This window comes from Macrobrachium nipponense, chromosome 31 (genome assembly GCF_015104395.2).
Source record: "Macrobrachium nipponense isolate FS-2020 chromosome 31, ASM1510439v2, whole genome shotgun sequence".
NCBI lineage: Eukaryota > Metazoa > Arthropoda > Malacostraca > Decapoda > Palaemonidae > Macrobrachium > Macrobrachium nipponense.
Genome location: NC_061093.1, coordinates 22386360 through 22399536, shown reverse-complemented (window position 1 = coordinate 22399536; position 13177 = coordinate 22386360). Strand labels below are relative to the sequence as shown.

At 34.4% G+C, this 13177-nt stretch overlaps 1 protein-coding gene across 2 annotated transcripts in view; it reads right to left on the bottom strand.

The window, feature by feature from the left end:
• Positions 1–888: 888 nt before the first annotated feature.
• LOC135206687 (uncharacterized) overlaps positions 889–13177 on the bottom strand; it is a 57656-nt gene continuing 45367 nt past the window's right edge. Inside the window, exons 6-8 of one of the 2 annotated variants that reach the window (XM_064238091.1) lie at positions 4374–5479; positions 2931–3068; positions 889–1278 (exon numbers count right to left, since the gene is read on the bottom strand). In XM_064238091.1, the coding sequence (XP_064094161.1) occupies positions 1051–1278; positions 2931–3068; positions 4374–5479 (1472 nt within the window). In that variant the 3' untranslated portion in view covers positions 889–1050. Of the gene's footprint in view, positions 1279–2930; positions 3069–4373; positions 5480–7421; positions 11047–13177 lie in introns of those variants that run through there. The other variant, XM_064238090.1, reaches the window with a different exon arrangement.

Below are 13177 nucleotides of genomic sequence, written 5' to 3'. Positions count from 1 at the left end.
ACACTGATACAATTGTTATTACAGGGTGGAAAGCAAGATGGGAGAAAAGAGAATATGAATGGAGGTACAGTGAAAGGAATGAAAGGGCTGCTACAAAGGACCATAAGCAATGACTGCAGTGTATTGCACAAGGTGCACTGACAGCACTAACTCACTAGGGATCAACCTAGTCTTTCCACTCTATTTAGGATATTACTACTGGTCTTACCGGCTTCTTAATAAATTTTATTAGACTAATTAAATGACTGCTATTACAACCGTGCTTAATAATGCATTCATTCTGTAATATATAATCAAATATATTTGTGTGTGTGTGTGGAAACACACTATATCTGCTATTATATTACCTAAAAGGAGGTCGTAAAATTGCTGATAAACTAAATATGAACCATACAATGGTATGGATATTCTTAAACATGATTGTGACCCTCAGGAAACAGAATGCTCTACTTCAAAGAATTACTGTTCCATTAAAACATAGTACTCCTCCTCACTCTCTTCCCCAGTTGATCTTTAGATATTAAAGAATTCTCATTCCACAGACAAAAGGCAGCTTAAGTTAAGTACTATAGAGATTTTAAACAGTATTATGTAATGTTCTTTTTCTGACTAACTTGGTTCCATTTACATTTTTTGTTATATCCCTTAGTCATTTGAGATGGAATATGAAAAATTATTTTCCTGTTTGATGACAGGTAAGAAGGAACTTTATTGAAAATGATAAAACTGTAAAGTAAATATACAAGATGAACATATAATCAAGAGATAAACATTTGAAATACAAGGTTTATCAACAATTGAAAAATCAAACAAAATATGAAAAATGATACTGAATTTACAATAATTATATCTTAATTCTATAGTTACTTTGACTATGAAAATATCAGCTGTAGGAAAATAATACATCAAATTTTCTGAATTCCAGTAGTATATATTCTGTGGTTAGTTTACAGTTTTTATTTTAAAACAATTTGAGAGACACATGCAGGTTAAACAAATGCAAGTGGTACCCAATTTGTATAAAGTATTGCACTAACAAAATGTGACCGTTTATGCATCTTTTTTCACAGCTCCATAAAATTTTGGAGACAACATCATAGCAGGATTATCTTCAACACTGCTCTCAGACGAAACACGATACATGCGGCTACGTTCCATTCGAGCTTTCAGGTACTGTTGGCGTTTCTTAAATGCTTCAAAAGGGTTGTAATGGTAATTAGGATTCTGGCGTTGGTGTTCTTTCTTCAAGTTTTCTGCCTTCGTTTGCCATTTTAGTTTCTGCAAGTAAACAAAGAATGGATACTGAAGTATGATAAAAAACAAAACACAACTCCTTTTGTTGGCAGAAAAATATATTACAGTTGTACATTTTGTACTAACAAGACTTTTTCTTTCCCTTAACTGAGTCTGAACACCACTAAAAAAGATAGCTCTAATTTGAAAAAAATGCTTTGTATGTGCTGGACTTACATAGACCAATAATGTGGTTGGTCATTATCTATGCATAGCAACTTTCATCATTACAGTACATATTGTCATTAAGTAGTTTAACCAGACCACTGTTAAGACAGAAAGACTGTAAAAACTCTTCATGTTGTTAAGCAATTCATTCATGATCCTTAACAAGGTTAACACAGGTAAAGGTTACAATTAAGGGAAAAATATTTGAGCAGCAAAGATGGCATCACCATAGGAAGTAAACATATTTCCTTTTACTGCAGGGTATATCAATACAAATATTGTAATGAAATATGAATGAGAATTATTATAAATGATGATAAATATCCCCTACATTACATCTGAAAAAATATATTCTAATGATAATTAGAAACTTAAAGTGAAAATCTCAAACTAAGTAATTTTAATAAGTTTAATAAGTCACATTCATGGGCTCTCAAACGAATTGCCGAAGTATGTTTTCTTAAATGAGGTGAAAATTGAAGCCCAGTAATATTACAGTAATTAGACATCTAAGTAGGAAGAGATACATGACAAACTAAAACACAAGGCCTTATTCAACACAGATTTGAAGAACTTAAGAATAAGAAGATAAAGGAATTAACAAAGATCTCCAAAAATGGTCATTGATCAATGAGATACATGTAACAGTTAAATGTCCCAGCAAGATTTTTTCACTGGATGTTCCTGAAAAGTACTTTGATCAAAGCAAGGCTATCAATACATTATATCTTTAAGAGAAAAACCTTGCACCCGAATGCACTAAATTTTTTAATGAATTAGCTAATGTATCCAAATATAAAACGTGTTCATTCAACAAAAGGTAACAGTTCCAGAAGGAATAAGATGATATACCAGAATGTGAAACAACTTCAGAAGGTATGAGTGAGTGTCACCCTCAAATGAACACTAACGATTTTGAGACATGAAATCTGAAATAATACATTTGGGTACTAATTAAAAAATAATGACCACAAAATACATATTACAAACCACTTTCTAGAAAAGCAACAAATGTAACAGGCAAATGCCTTCAAAACACAATGGCCCTTCCCAATAATTTTATAAAATCATCTCATAATATCACCTTATCATTAACCATATTATAGCAACTGGTCAATGCTCCCAACTGTGCTTTGGTCAAACCCCCTAAAGAAATGTTAGAAAATACAAAAATAAGGAAACTAATATAGGATAAACAACATACTACTACAGTATATATACTTAAAAGCAAATGCAGTTTCTCTGACATTCATTAATTAGCATAATGTGACTTTTTTAAACATGTCTCTTGAAGCAGAAAAAAAAAAAAAAAAAAAAAAAAAAAAAAAAAAAAAAAAAAAAAACAGAGAGAGTCTGTGAGATTGCCATCAGAACACTTTATGTATTTGTTTACAGACCAACAAATTACGTAGCTTCTAACATCATTCATCAGGATGGAATTGGAACCCAAAGTGGAAAACTACACTTACTTCTGACGGAGACAAAGTCTTCCACATGATGCCAAGTCTTTTCAATGTTGCTTGATAATGTTCTCCTGGATAATCATCAATAACTTTCTTTTTCATCTCATTTTGAAAGAGTAAATATGGATTCAAGGGGCGCTTCACCTAAAAACGAAAACAGCGAAAAAAAGAAATAATGATAATTTCATACAGTCCTCTGATGATGACAGTAGTTCTACTAGAGCTTAAGGATTTTAAGTGTATTTCGACAATACACAAAGATTTACACAAGAAATCTATCTAATCCTCAATCTTAATATTATTATCAACATTACGTATCTGGAAAACTCCAAAAGTTCTGGGCTGTCTTAAAATTTTCTGAGTCCAAGAGGCATGGAAAATATACTAACATTACAATCATGTTAAAAACTCAGAAGACAATGGAAAGCTGTTATGGTGTCTTAAGGATAGAACTGTCCATACCACGAAGGAATCAAGAACATTTTTGTGAGCAAATGTGGAGCCCACAAGGCACACCAGAAGCTGTCACCTTTGGTCATGATTCAGTTAAACTTACCAGATTATAAACTATACATACTAAACAGACAGCAAATTTACTGTAAAATACTTGGACAGCAACTTGAGAAAAACTTTTTAAAAACACTTACAAGTCAATTCTCCAATCTGAACATAAAAATCCATATAAGATACAGGAAATTTCAAGAAAAGGTAAAAAAAATAGCATATTCTGTGAATTCAATGGAGAAAAGTAGTTAGTGTATGAATAATAAAAAGATATCACATTTTGTATAACTCAAACAAAAATGAAAATTTAACAGAAAATGCACAAGAAAGAACTCAACAAAAAGTAAAGAGATCCCTAACAATGAAGATTGATGGCAAATAAGGAGCAAGAATGGTGAAAAGGGCATTGAAATATCAATGGTTTCTACACTATTTTACATGTTCATTCTACATCATGAACAACTGACGAGCCTAGCAAAAGATAAAGATACAGTACTTGAGAGTGAAAGATCCCTACATACTAACAATTACTGCATTATGAAGGAAAAAATATACTCAAAATATTATGGCTGACAAAATCGGTATCTCTCTTACATGAGCAGCTCAATTCTGCTACCTGTAAACAATGCTATGGTAAAGTAGCCATTTCACAAGTACAGTATACTTCAAATTGGAAGGTCTATCAAACATTACAATAAGTTATCAGGTTCTAGTTAGGAAAAGGACAAATATTATTCAGCAATTAACATTAGCAAAGCTTGGTTCTTGAGAGAGAAAAAAACCCTTTACGAGAAATGTAAAGTTTAGAAAAACACTGAGGGAGCTAGTATCAATTAGCCTTTAAATAACCTTCCTTGTAATTACTGGTATTTATATCATTATATTTGTAATTTTAGAGATATGCTAAATACATGTAAATGATATAACAGGCAAAAAGATACTTACATTACTTTTTGGTTTGACAAGTCTCTTCTCCAAAGGACATCCTGCTGCTTCCTCAGGAACAGAATATTTCACCAACAAGCGTTCTTTGTGAGTGACACTGACCAATGAAGTAAGTTTTGTATCCTCTCCTTCACTACTTGATGCAACAGAGCTCTCTGCATAGGGCACTGCAATTTCTAAAGGATCCCTGTCTACTATCTCTGTAATGGCATCTACAGGTTTCAAAGTTAAGTATTCTCCAGCTTTTCCCAAATGTTGAGAAGACACCAGTAAAGAAGGGGCATTTATTGAGGCATTATGATCAAATTCTGCCGCTGAAAATGTAATTTCTTTCCTTGAAACTGTATCAAAGGATTGCTGTTCCTCAGTAATGCAAACATGGGAACCATCATGGGAGCTATCGACATTTACATCAATATCAGTACATGTCTCTTCTAACCGTAATCCAAAATCTGGTATCTTTGAATGACACAAGGACTGTGAATTATAGACTGACTTCTTAGTCTCTGGTAAGAGATCACATCTTTCCAAGTGGCTCTTATCTATATCTGCTTCCTGCATACCTCCCACAAAGGCACTTTCATTGCAAAAACTTTGTGACAGAGAAGTACATGTAATACCTTGATCATTATCATGAGGATCCTTTAAAGTACAAAGACTTTCAATCCCAAATGACTCTTGTATATGTAAACTGGAACCAAGATTTGTACTATAAGAACTCATAAATGCATTACTGGAAGGGCAATCACTTTCTATGGATTGGTTACCAGTTTGAGGCAGCTCTAATTTTAGCGTCTCTTTACAAACATTTCTCTCGATCTGATACATATTTTTGTCAGTTCCTGTGCATGACTGATTTCTTATATTCACTTTACAAGGACCTCTGCAAGAACAGATATAAGATCTATTAAGCATAAACTGAACATTTGATAACCCAGTTTCTTTGTGTTTCTTTGATGCTGGTAGACTGAGTTGCTGCATACAGAAGGGAGATGATGTTTCATAATCTGATGACACCTCACGAGCTGAAATACCTTGTGGGCAACCATACCTTCCAACACCAACTGCTGAAGTTTCTTTACTGGAACAACCTTCTGTTGAAGGACCTGAGGATAATGTACCAGTATGTATACTTGTTAAACTTATATGGCATACAATCTCTGCATAGGAAATCTTAAGAAACTATTTATCAAACAATATCAAAATCAACGAAAATATTTTAAAAATACACTTGTTTTACAATAAACAGATTAGCAAAAATGAGTAAGGAGTCAGATTAATACAGATGCTACCACAGCTACTGGAAAGAAACACAATATTCCTAAAATGTTCGGGTTATGTGACAAAATAAACTGTACTTATAATAAAATATGGTTACCATAGTATTTCATTTCTTGGTGTGACAATATGCAGCTAAGAAAGAGCTTACTGGCAATACAAAATCATGTTAAGTCCAATCAAAGGAATGCAGTTGGCACATGAGACGTCTTCTGCTATCAAAATGTTAATACCATCTATCTTAAAGTAATCCTAGCCTTACCTAAAATTAATACTAAGGTGAAGAGAAGGAAGAGTTTAATTCTTTCAGCAAATTTGGCTACAAAGGAGAATGCTAAGACACTTTTGGCCATTCAGTGCTTAGGAGAGTGAAAAGAGGGTACTATATCTAAAATTCATCACATGTTACACGCATGTAATGAGAAAACAATATCTTATGACAATATCTTATGATAAACAACAATTTGCTATGATATATCCTATTTCAACTTTTACTGCTTCATCATTCCTGATGAAATCAATTTTACCACGTAAAATTTTTTACAATTTCATGCACCTTCTTTTCTCAAAATACTGGTCAATCAGTTGTCCTCCCTCCCTCCTTAAAAAATGGCTGCTACTCCTTGTTCACCCTTGAATGTAAAAGGCAACAAGGACTGAATATCTGCAGCCGTGGAAGTCAAACGGAACAAGGGAAGGCAACATTCCCTCATCCTCCCTCTCACCTTATCAAGAGGTACCATAGGCTTTACAACACAGGAGAAAGACCCTTCCTGGGAGTTGCTGCCTCCTCCCAAGGGGACTTCTCTAGTCTCATTGATTCATCGCGCCGTGCAGCCTTCGCCTCAGCCAACGTATTCTTTTCATCGGTGGAGATGAATCGCCTTGTTAAGAGCCTGTTCAAGGGTGTTTGAGGTGTTCAGCTTCCTCGACTGGACAGTGGGCTCTCGCGCCAAGAAGATTGAGAACTCCACAGAGAGGGTTAACTCTGTTTCAAAAGACTTTCAGTGTGCTTTCATACACGGATGAGGCTGCCCGTGACAGCGCAGTGGAGCTTGCATCTCTTTCCACCTTCGGCCTGCTGAAGAAGAGGGACCTTTGGTGTTCTTTTGTGTCAAAGGGAGTTACGGCCTCACAGAAGGCGGCTTTGCTTTTCACTCCTCTGGACCCCTGGGCAGGACCTGTCACCCATGGATTGCAACAATCACTTGCGCATTAATTTTTTAATTCTAGGATGCCGTGCGAGGCTAATCATTAGCTAAGTAATTACTTGGTAAGTTACTTTTATAAAAGTTAAAAGTAAGACAGGGTATCCATGTGCTTATTTCTTTCAATTTCAGTGCTTATTTCTTTCCCTTGTATCTACTCTTTTACACTAAATTATATCTGTTTCCCTTGACTATCACACCGTGACTAAACTGTTATTCTTTTCTATTACATTCGTAAATTATCCTGAACAATTCTCCTTCTAAACTGTTTGCCCTATAATTAAACTGAACTACACTATGACTGCATGGGCTGAGAAAGGTTGAGTACTCATGAAATGATTTTCAGTCCAATACCTACAGCCATTCAGTTTTTTTTATTACTTTAATCCTTCCTATGTTGCTGATTACTACACATGCTTACACAGGTAGCAAAAGGCTCTTTAGCTTATGTAACTAACACAATTTTATGCCTTGGTTATACTATTTAATTTTCATTTCAAGACTTTCCTCTATCTTCTACTTTTATGCATTCCCTCTTTGAAGAAAATGAAAAAGTTCAATATTCGTGCTTCAAAAACATAATTTATTGACAACAACGTTCACATTCAATTGTATCTACAAAATATACATGTATATTATATAACAGAGCACACCACTCTAAGAAGCCTACTGCCCCATTTTAAATACTGGGGTAAAACATAACATATTATCAACTTAATATTAAACATTATCACAGACAAATAAAATTAAACTTTAATGAATATACACATACGCAAGCTGCTCAAAACACTGAATGACACCAATAGTATAAAGAACACAATAAGTCTTGAGAATATGTAAATTAAAAGCAAGTAGATTAGGTACAAAAACCTTTTGTACAAAAACCTTTTGAGTATTATGAAATTAATACCAGAGTAAGCTTTCCTTTATTATATATAGAATATGTTTTATCCCAAAAATTGTAATTCAAAGAATATTCTAGCAGTCATCAACATAAACCCTCTTTAGGAAATATATTCCCTTAGCAATTTCCATAATTTAAGCATTTTTAAAATACTTAAAAAGTCTGTTTAACCTATTCAAATAAATAAAAAATTTCACCTTAAGATTTCTTAAATGAAGACAAATTACTTAACAAAAAAAATCATTTTAAATTTAAAACAGGGATGTAAGGGACCAATTTTAATCTGGTGCACCAAATGGTAATAACCAAATCAGTATACAAAAAAGAAGTCTCCCATTTAATTAAATGTGTTCATTACCCATATAAATATCAAGTCTTTACTCCTAAGAGAATAACAGCTCAGCCCTAATATGAATTTTAAATCAAATCCATATCACAAACTCATTACATTAAACATTATCATCAAAAGTTGAATAATAATGACAATCACTTCCGGCATTTTTTTTTCAACAAGTTGAAAATAATGATAAACATTTCCTGAAAAGGTTTTCCAACAAAAATTCTTAAAGAGTGACAACCATTTTGCAAACAGATTTTTGCAAGAGTGAAGCAACAAAGAGCAGTCATCAGATTTTGAAAGACATCTTTGCAACTTAGCAAAGATGAAATTAACACAAGGAAATTTTCAACAAATTTATTCACCTATCAAAAAAAAAAAAAAAAAAAAAAAAAAAAAAAAAACTTTTAGGGCTTTTGGAAGCAGCAGGAATTAACTGTCATAAAAGTTTTCATCTCACTACTACAATATTTCCTTACATTCAAACTAGAAATTTATGAAAAGAAAATATTAAAAAATCTTTTTGTCTTTAGGCCTATGAAATGTCTAGTTTTACACAGATAAAATTAATTTTTGAATGGGCAAAAAAGAATTTACAAAAAATACAATAGTACTGCATCATGAACAATTCTCATCTTCCCATACAGTACCTAAATTTTTCCAGCGTCTATTCTACTCCTATACACTCCAAAGACCAATAATACACCATAAAAATTAATTGCACACCTAATAATGCTAATTAGAACAATATGGCACAATTCTGCAAAGAAACTATTAAAAAAAGATGAAATATTAAGATGAATTCAGGTGTTTCTTATCAATTTCAAACAATTTAAAAACCTAAATAATTAAAGTCCTGATCATCCCAGTCACATCAACTTATGCAAAAAATCTAAAGAAAGTGTGCGCGCTCTGCAAAACAAAATGGCTAAATACAGTATATCACAAAAATTACACTAGATTTCTTCATCCTGTTGTAAATATTATTGCAACAATTTATGCAATGACTGGTATAAACAAACTTGACATCACACATTTCTAATAAAAGAAAGGCAAATTCTACAATATATAAGACATTCTATACTAATCCAAATATAATCAGAATATCTTTCTTGCCATAAGAACCTGATTTTCATACAGATTTCAATACTGACTCAAACAAAACACTCATATTACATATTAAACATTTCCAAACCAGAATTACACCTCAATATTGCCCAAGGAAATGGTAGCTATAGTAACTTCCAGGAAATCCATAAGGAGTGTAATTATACTCTGCTCCTCGAGTGCTTGCATCATTCATACGATTCTGGTGATCGTAACCATAACCTAGAGGTTCTTCGGACTTATATGTTGCTAAAGCTGCATCTGAGGGCTTACTTAAAGGATTTTCAATGACAGCTCGACTGACATTTAAAGCTGAAACAGGGTGGTTAAGTGGACTAGCATTCATAGTTGTTGATGACAGGTCTCCTACACTTGCGGTATCTCCCCGTGAAAGATCTCTCGTCAAATCACGAGATAGGTTATAAGCTGCAGTTAAGTTGGCCCCCAAAGAAGTATTTACCATCTGTGGTGCCTTGGATGCCCCAGCCCCAGAAAGTCCGGGGTGAATCAGAGACCCTGTCTGATCAGTTTGGTTAGCCGATGAAGATTCTTCATTCTGAGAGCTTTTGTTACCTGTAAGATCTGAATCTGTACCATCATGACTGGTAGGTACACCTGTAATATTACCAGTTCCTTGGTACTGTTTTATCAGGGGAAGATGACTTGAAGAATTATCTGCTTCAGCATCCTCGAAAAAGGACTCATCATCATCTCTATGATTGGAATCATGCTCATAATTACCCTGTTCATCATAGGACTCATTTTTTCTCTGCTTGGAAAACTTGAGATTATTATTTGCTTTGAAAGTTGCCAACCAACCATTAGAAGCTTTAAAATCATGGTAGCCTAATTCAGGAGCAATCTGTAGAGCTTTAGCCCTAAGCATACCAGTAGTGATTTTCACCCCAGCAACAACAGTCATGTGTCGATACCACTGGATTAAATGTTGATTGAGTAGAGCATACTCGCTCTTCCGTTGCCTCTTCATTGTCAATTTTTCACCCCTTAAAAGGCTATCACGATAAATTGTAAGAATTTCTTCCCTTCTCTTAATTATGCCACTTACCTGAGTTTTCCCAATTCCATATAAATGAGCAATCTGACGCTGGGATTTTCCATCTAAGAAAGCATCAATAACTTTTACCTTCTCTTCAAGGGTTAATGTTGTTCGCGTTTGCTTCTCCCTCTCTTTTACAGGAGGCAGTGTGAAAAGAGACAAAGGATTAATGGCTGGGAACTTCAATTCCTCAGATGATTCCTGAAACTTATCATCATCAGTCCTTTTATCATTCACTTCCCAAGTATGAGACTCTTTACCATTGTCTGTGGTACTTTTATGGTTGGAAGGTAACTTTTTATTTTCATCTGGTGTAGGTTTGGGGGACAAAATATTTTCCTTGTCCCTGTTACTCTTGGCAGCATCTTCCTCTGTAGGGAAGGGGGGATCACAATTGACATGAAGTTTTTCTAAAGACTGTACTTCTGCAGATGCTGCCTTGCTCTTCAACCGCTCTAAGGCTCTAGTTACTGGACGGCCACCTGAGTCTGACCCAAAAAGAGACCTACGTTCTTTAGCCAACCATTTTTTTCTGTTTTCATCTGAACTTCGCCTTATTTTGGCTTTTCTCCTTGTTCTTCTTAAAGGCAAGGAAAATAGAGGTTTCCTTTTCACTACATTTCTCCACCCATTTAGATCTTGCCCTGTAGTGAGACTAATTGTGAGTGGTCCATCTTCACAAGGAACTTCTAATGTTTTTTCAACTAAGGGCTGTGATGACGACATTCCTTCCTTGTTTTTTGATGGGGGATTTCTGCTCTGTTGTTGTTGTGGGCTGCATTCTGAAATAGAAGGGGAAACTTTTTATGTCATGGTTCCATATATTTCATAATCAACGATTCAGAACTAATATTAAACATAAAGTGAGTCAAGCTAGCACATGAAATCTTTACACATACAAAAATCAGAATTAAGCTATAAAATTATTCATTCTAGACAGACTAGAACCATAACACATTAAAGTTTCCAACTTCTATGACCAGAAAAATGTGTATACAGATACATTGATGCATTTTAAAACAAACCAGTTGCTGTACGCTCAACTGTAATTGTTGGCTTTCAAAGAAATTCACATCCTACAGCCTCTCTGAAATATCTATGAAAATACAGTTACTACTCAATAAGTGGTCCCTCTTGCAATTATGAGCCATTACAGACAAAATTTGGGAATTAGAAGTGGAGGAAAGTGAGTCTGTCATTACACCAGAGATACCAAATAATTTATAATCTTTTTCTAAGTTTGACTACATCCTATATACTGTGATTATTTTGTATATGTGATGAATAGAGTCTATGTTCCCTTCAGTTTGGATACAGAAGAATACTGATTTTTAAATGACTACCAATTATCCTTCTTCAAACTAGTATTCCTCTCTCTCATTTCCAAGGATTTGGTAAGTGCAATATGCCTTTCATTTTATTTCCAAAAGAATAAATATAGCTAGTATGCCTCAGCCTTCTTTTAGGTTTACAATTTCTGCACTCCTTAGACTTGCGAAAGTTCTGAAGTTTTGATATCAATAATCGTGCTAATTAGTAAATAACTGATTGCTGAGTCACCAACATGAGCTTTTGTTCAGTTCTTTACTCTGGGTTTGGCCACTTTATATGTTTAAATCATGGTTGTCTTTTTCTCCACCTCCATCACATTAACATGTTCATAAAGGGTAAAAAATATGTATAAAAACAGGCTCCTAGAACTGGAGGAATGCAATTCTCTCAGATGTACCGGATAAGAAACTGACCATCACATTGACTTAGTCCTAGTAGCATGTATTTCTGTTACTTTAGCATATCATAAGTTGCCAATGAATAAACATGATATTTTTATAATAAAATGAGATTTTTTATATATGCTTACCCAGTAAGTAGCTAAGAGTGTCTACTCAATGGCAGCTTAAATTCTGAAAGCTAGCGGCAGCGATAGTCTTGTTTACATAGGCGAATAGCCCCTCCCACTTTCAGGGTAAGAGAGGAACAACTACAGCCCAGAGACCAATTTTGTTTATGCCCTAAGCCCTAGTCCATGTGAGGGGAGGCAGGTGGGCTTTGTTCGTAATTACTGGATAAGTAGATATAAAATCTCATTTTATTATAAAAAATTTCATTTTTACATAAGTAACTTACCTAGTAATTACTTAACTGAATCCACATGGACTAGAGGAGGGATTCATGGACAAAACGTATCCCAAACCACTGGACAAAAAGTATTCCAAACCATTACAATAATTTTATGTAATGTGTACAGAACTGAAAATAAAAATTGGCACCCATCTCAACATAGTAGCAGCATGGTGGTGTAGCCGGGATCACCTCTACTGTAGTGGGTACAATGCAGCGAAGGAGTAGTACTCCAAACACTTATGAAGGATACAAAATATTCTTATGACGATGGAACAAACCGATCGTCAACAAAACATACACGATTGCCCCAGCCCTGGGTGCAGTACAAACACAAAACCAGATAAAACCTTTTCACCTACGCTAACATTAAATTAGACAAAAATGTATCAACACCCCCACTAACATTGAGAACTGGTGGGCATTCCTATTACATTGTACCCTCTAGGCTACCCAATGACTCAACACCCTTAGACAAGGCAAAGAGAAAAATTTAGGAAGGAACACTTTCTTACCAAACACCTCACCAGCAATGGACAAAAGTCCTATCATACTGCACTTTTCATAAACAGTCTCTATATCATGTAACTAATGATGTTGTGAGCTTAGACTTTCAATATTGGTAAGACATCCTTCCAAATCTGAGAGTGAGCCTTTACTATTAAATCCCTCACAAAGAACAAAAGTGGGTTCTTGGATAAAGGTCTCGAAGAATTTTTTACAAAGCACCATAAGTTACTTGTCAGGCCTCTTATCTGGTCTGTTCTTTTAAGATAAGATCTGAGCGCTCTC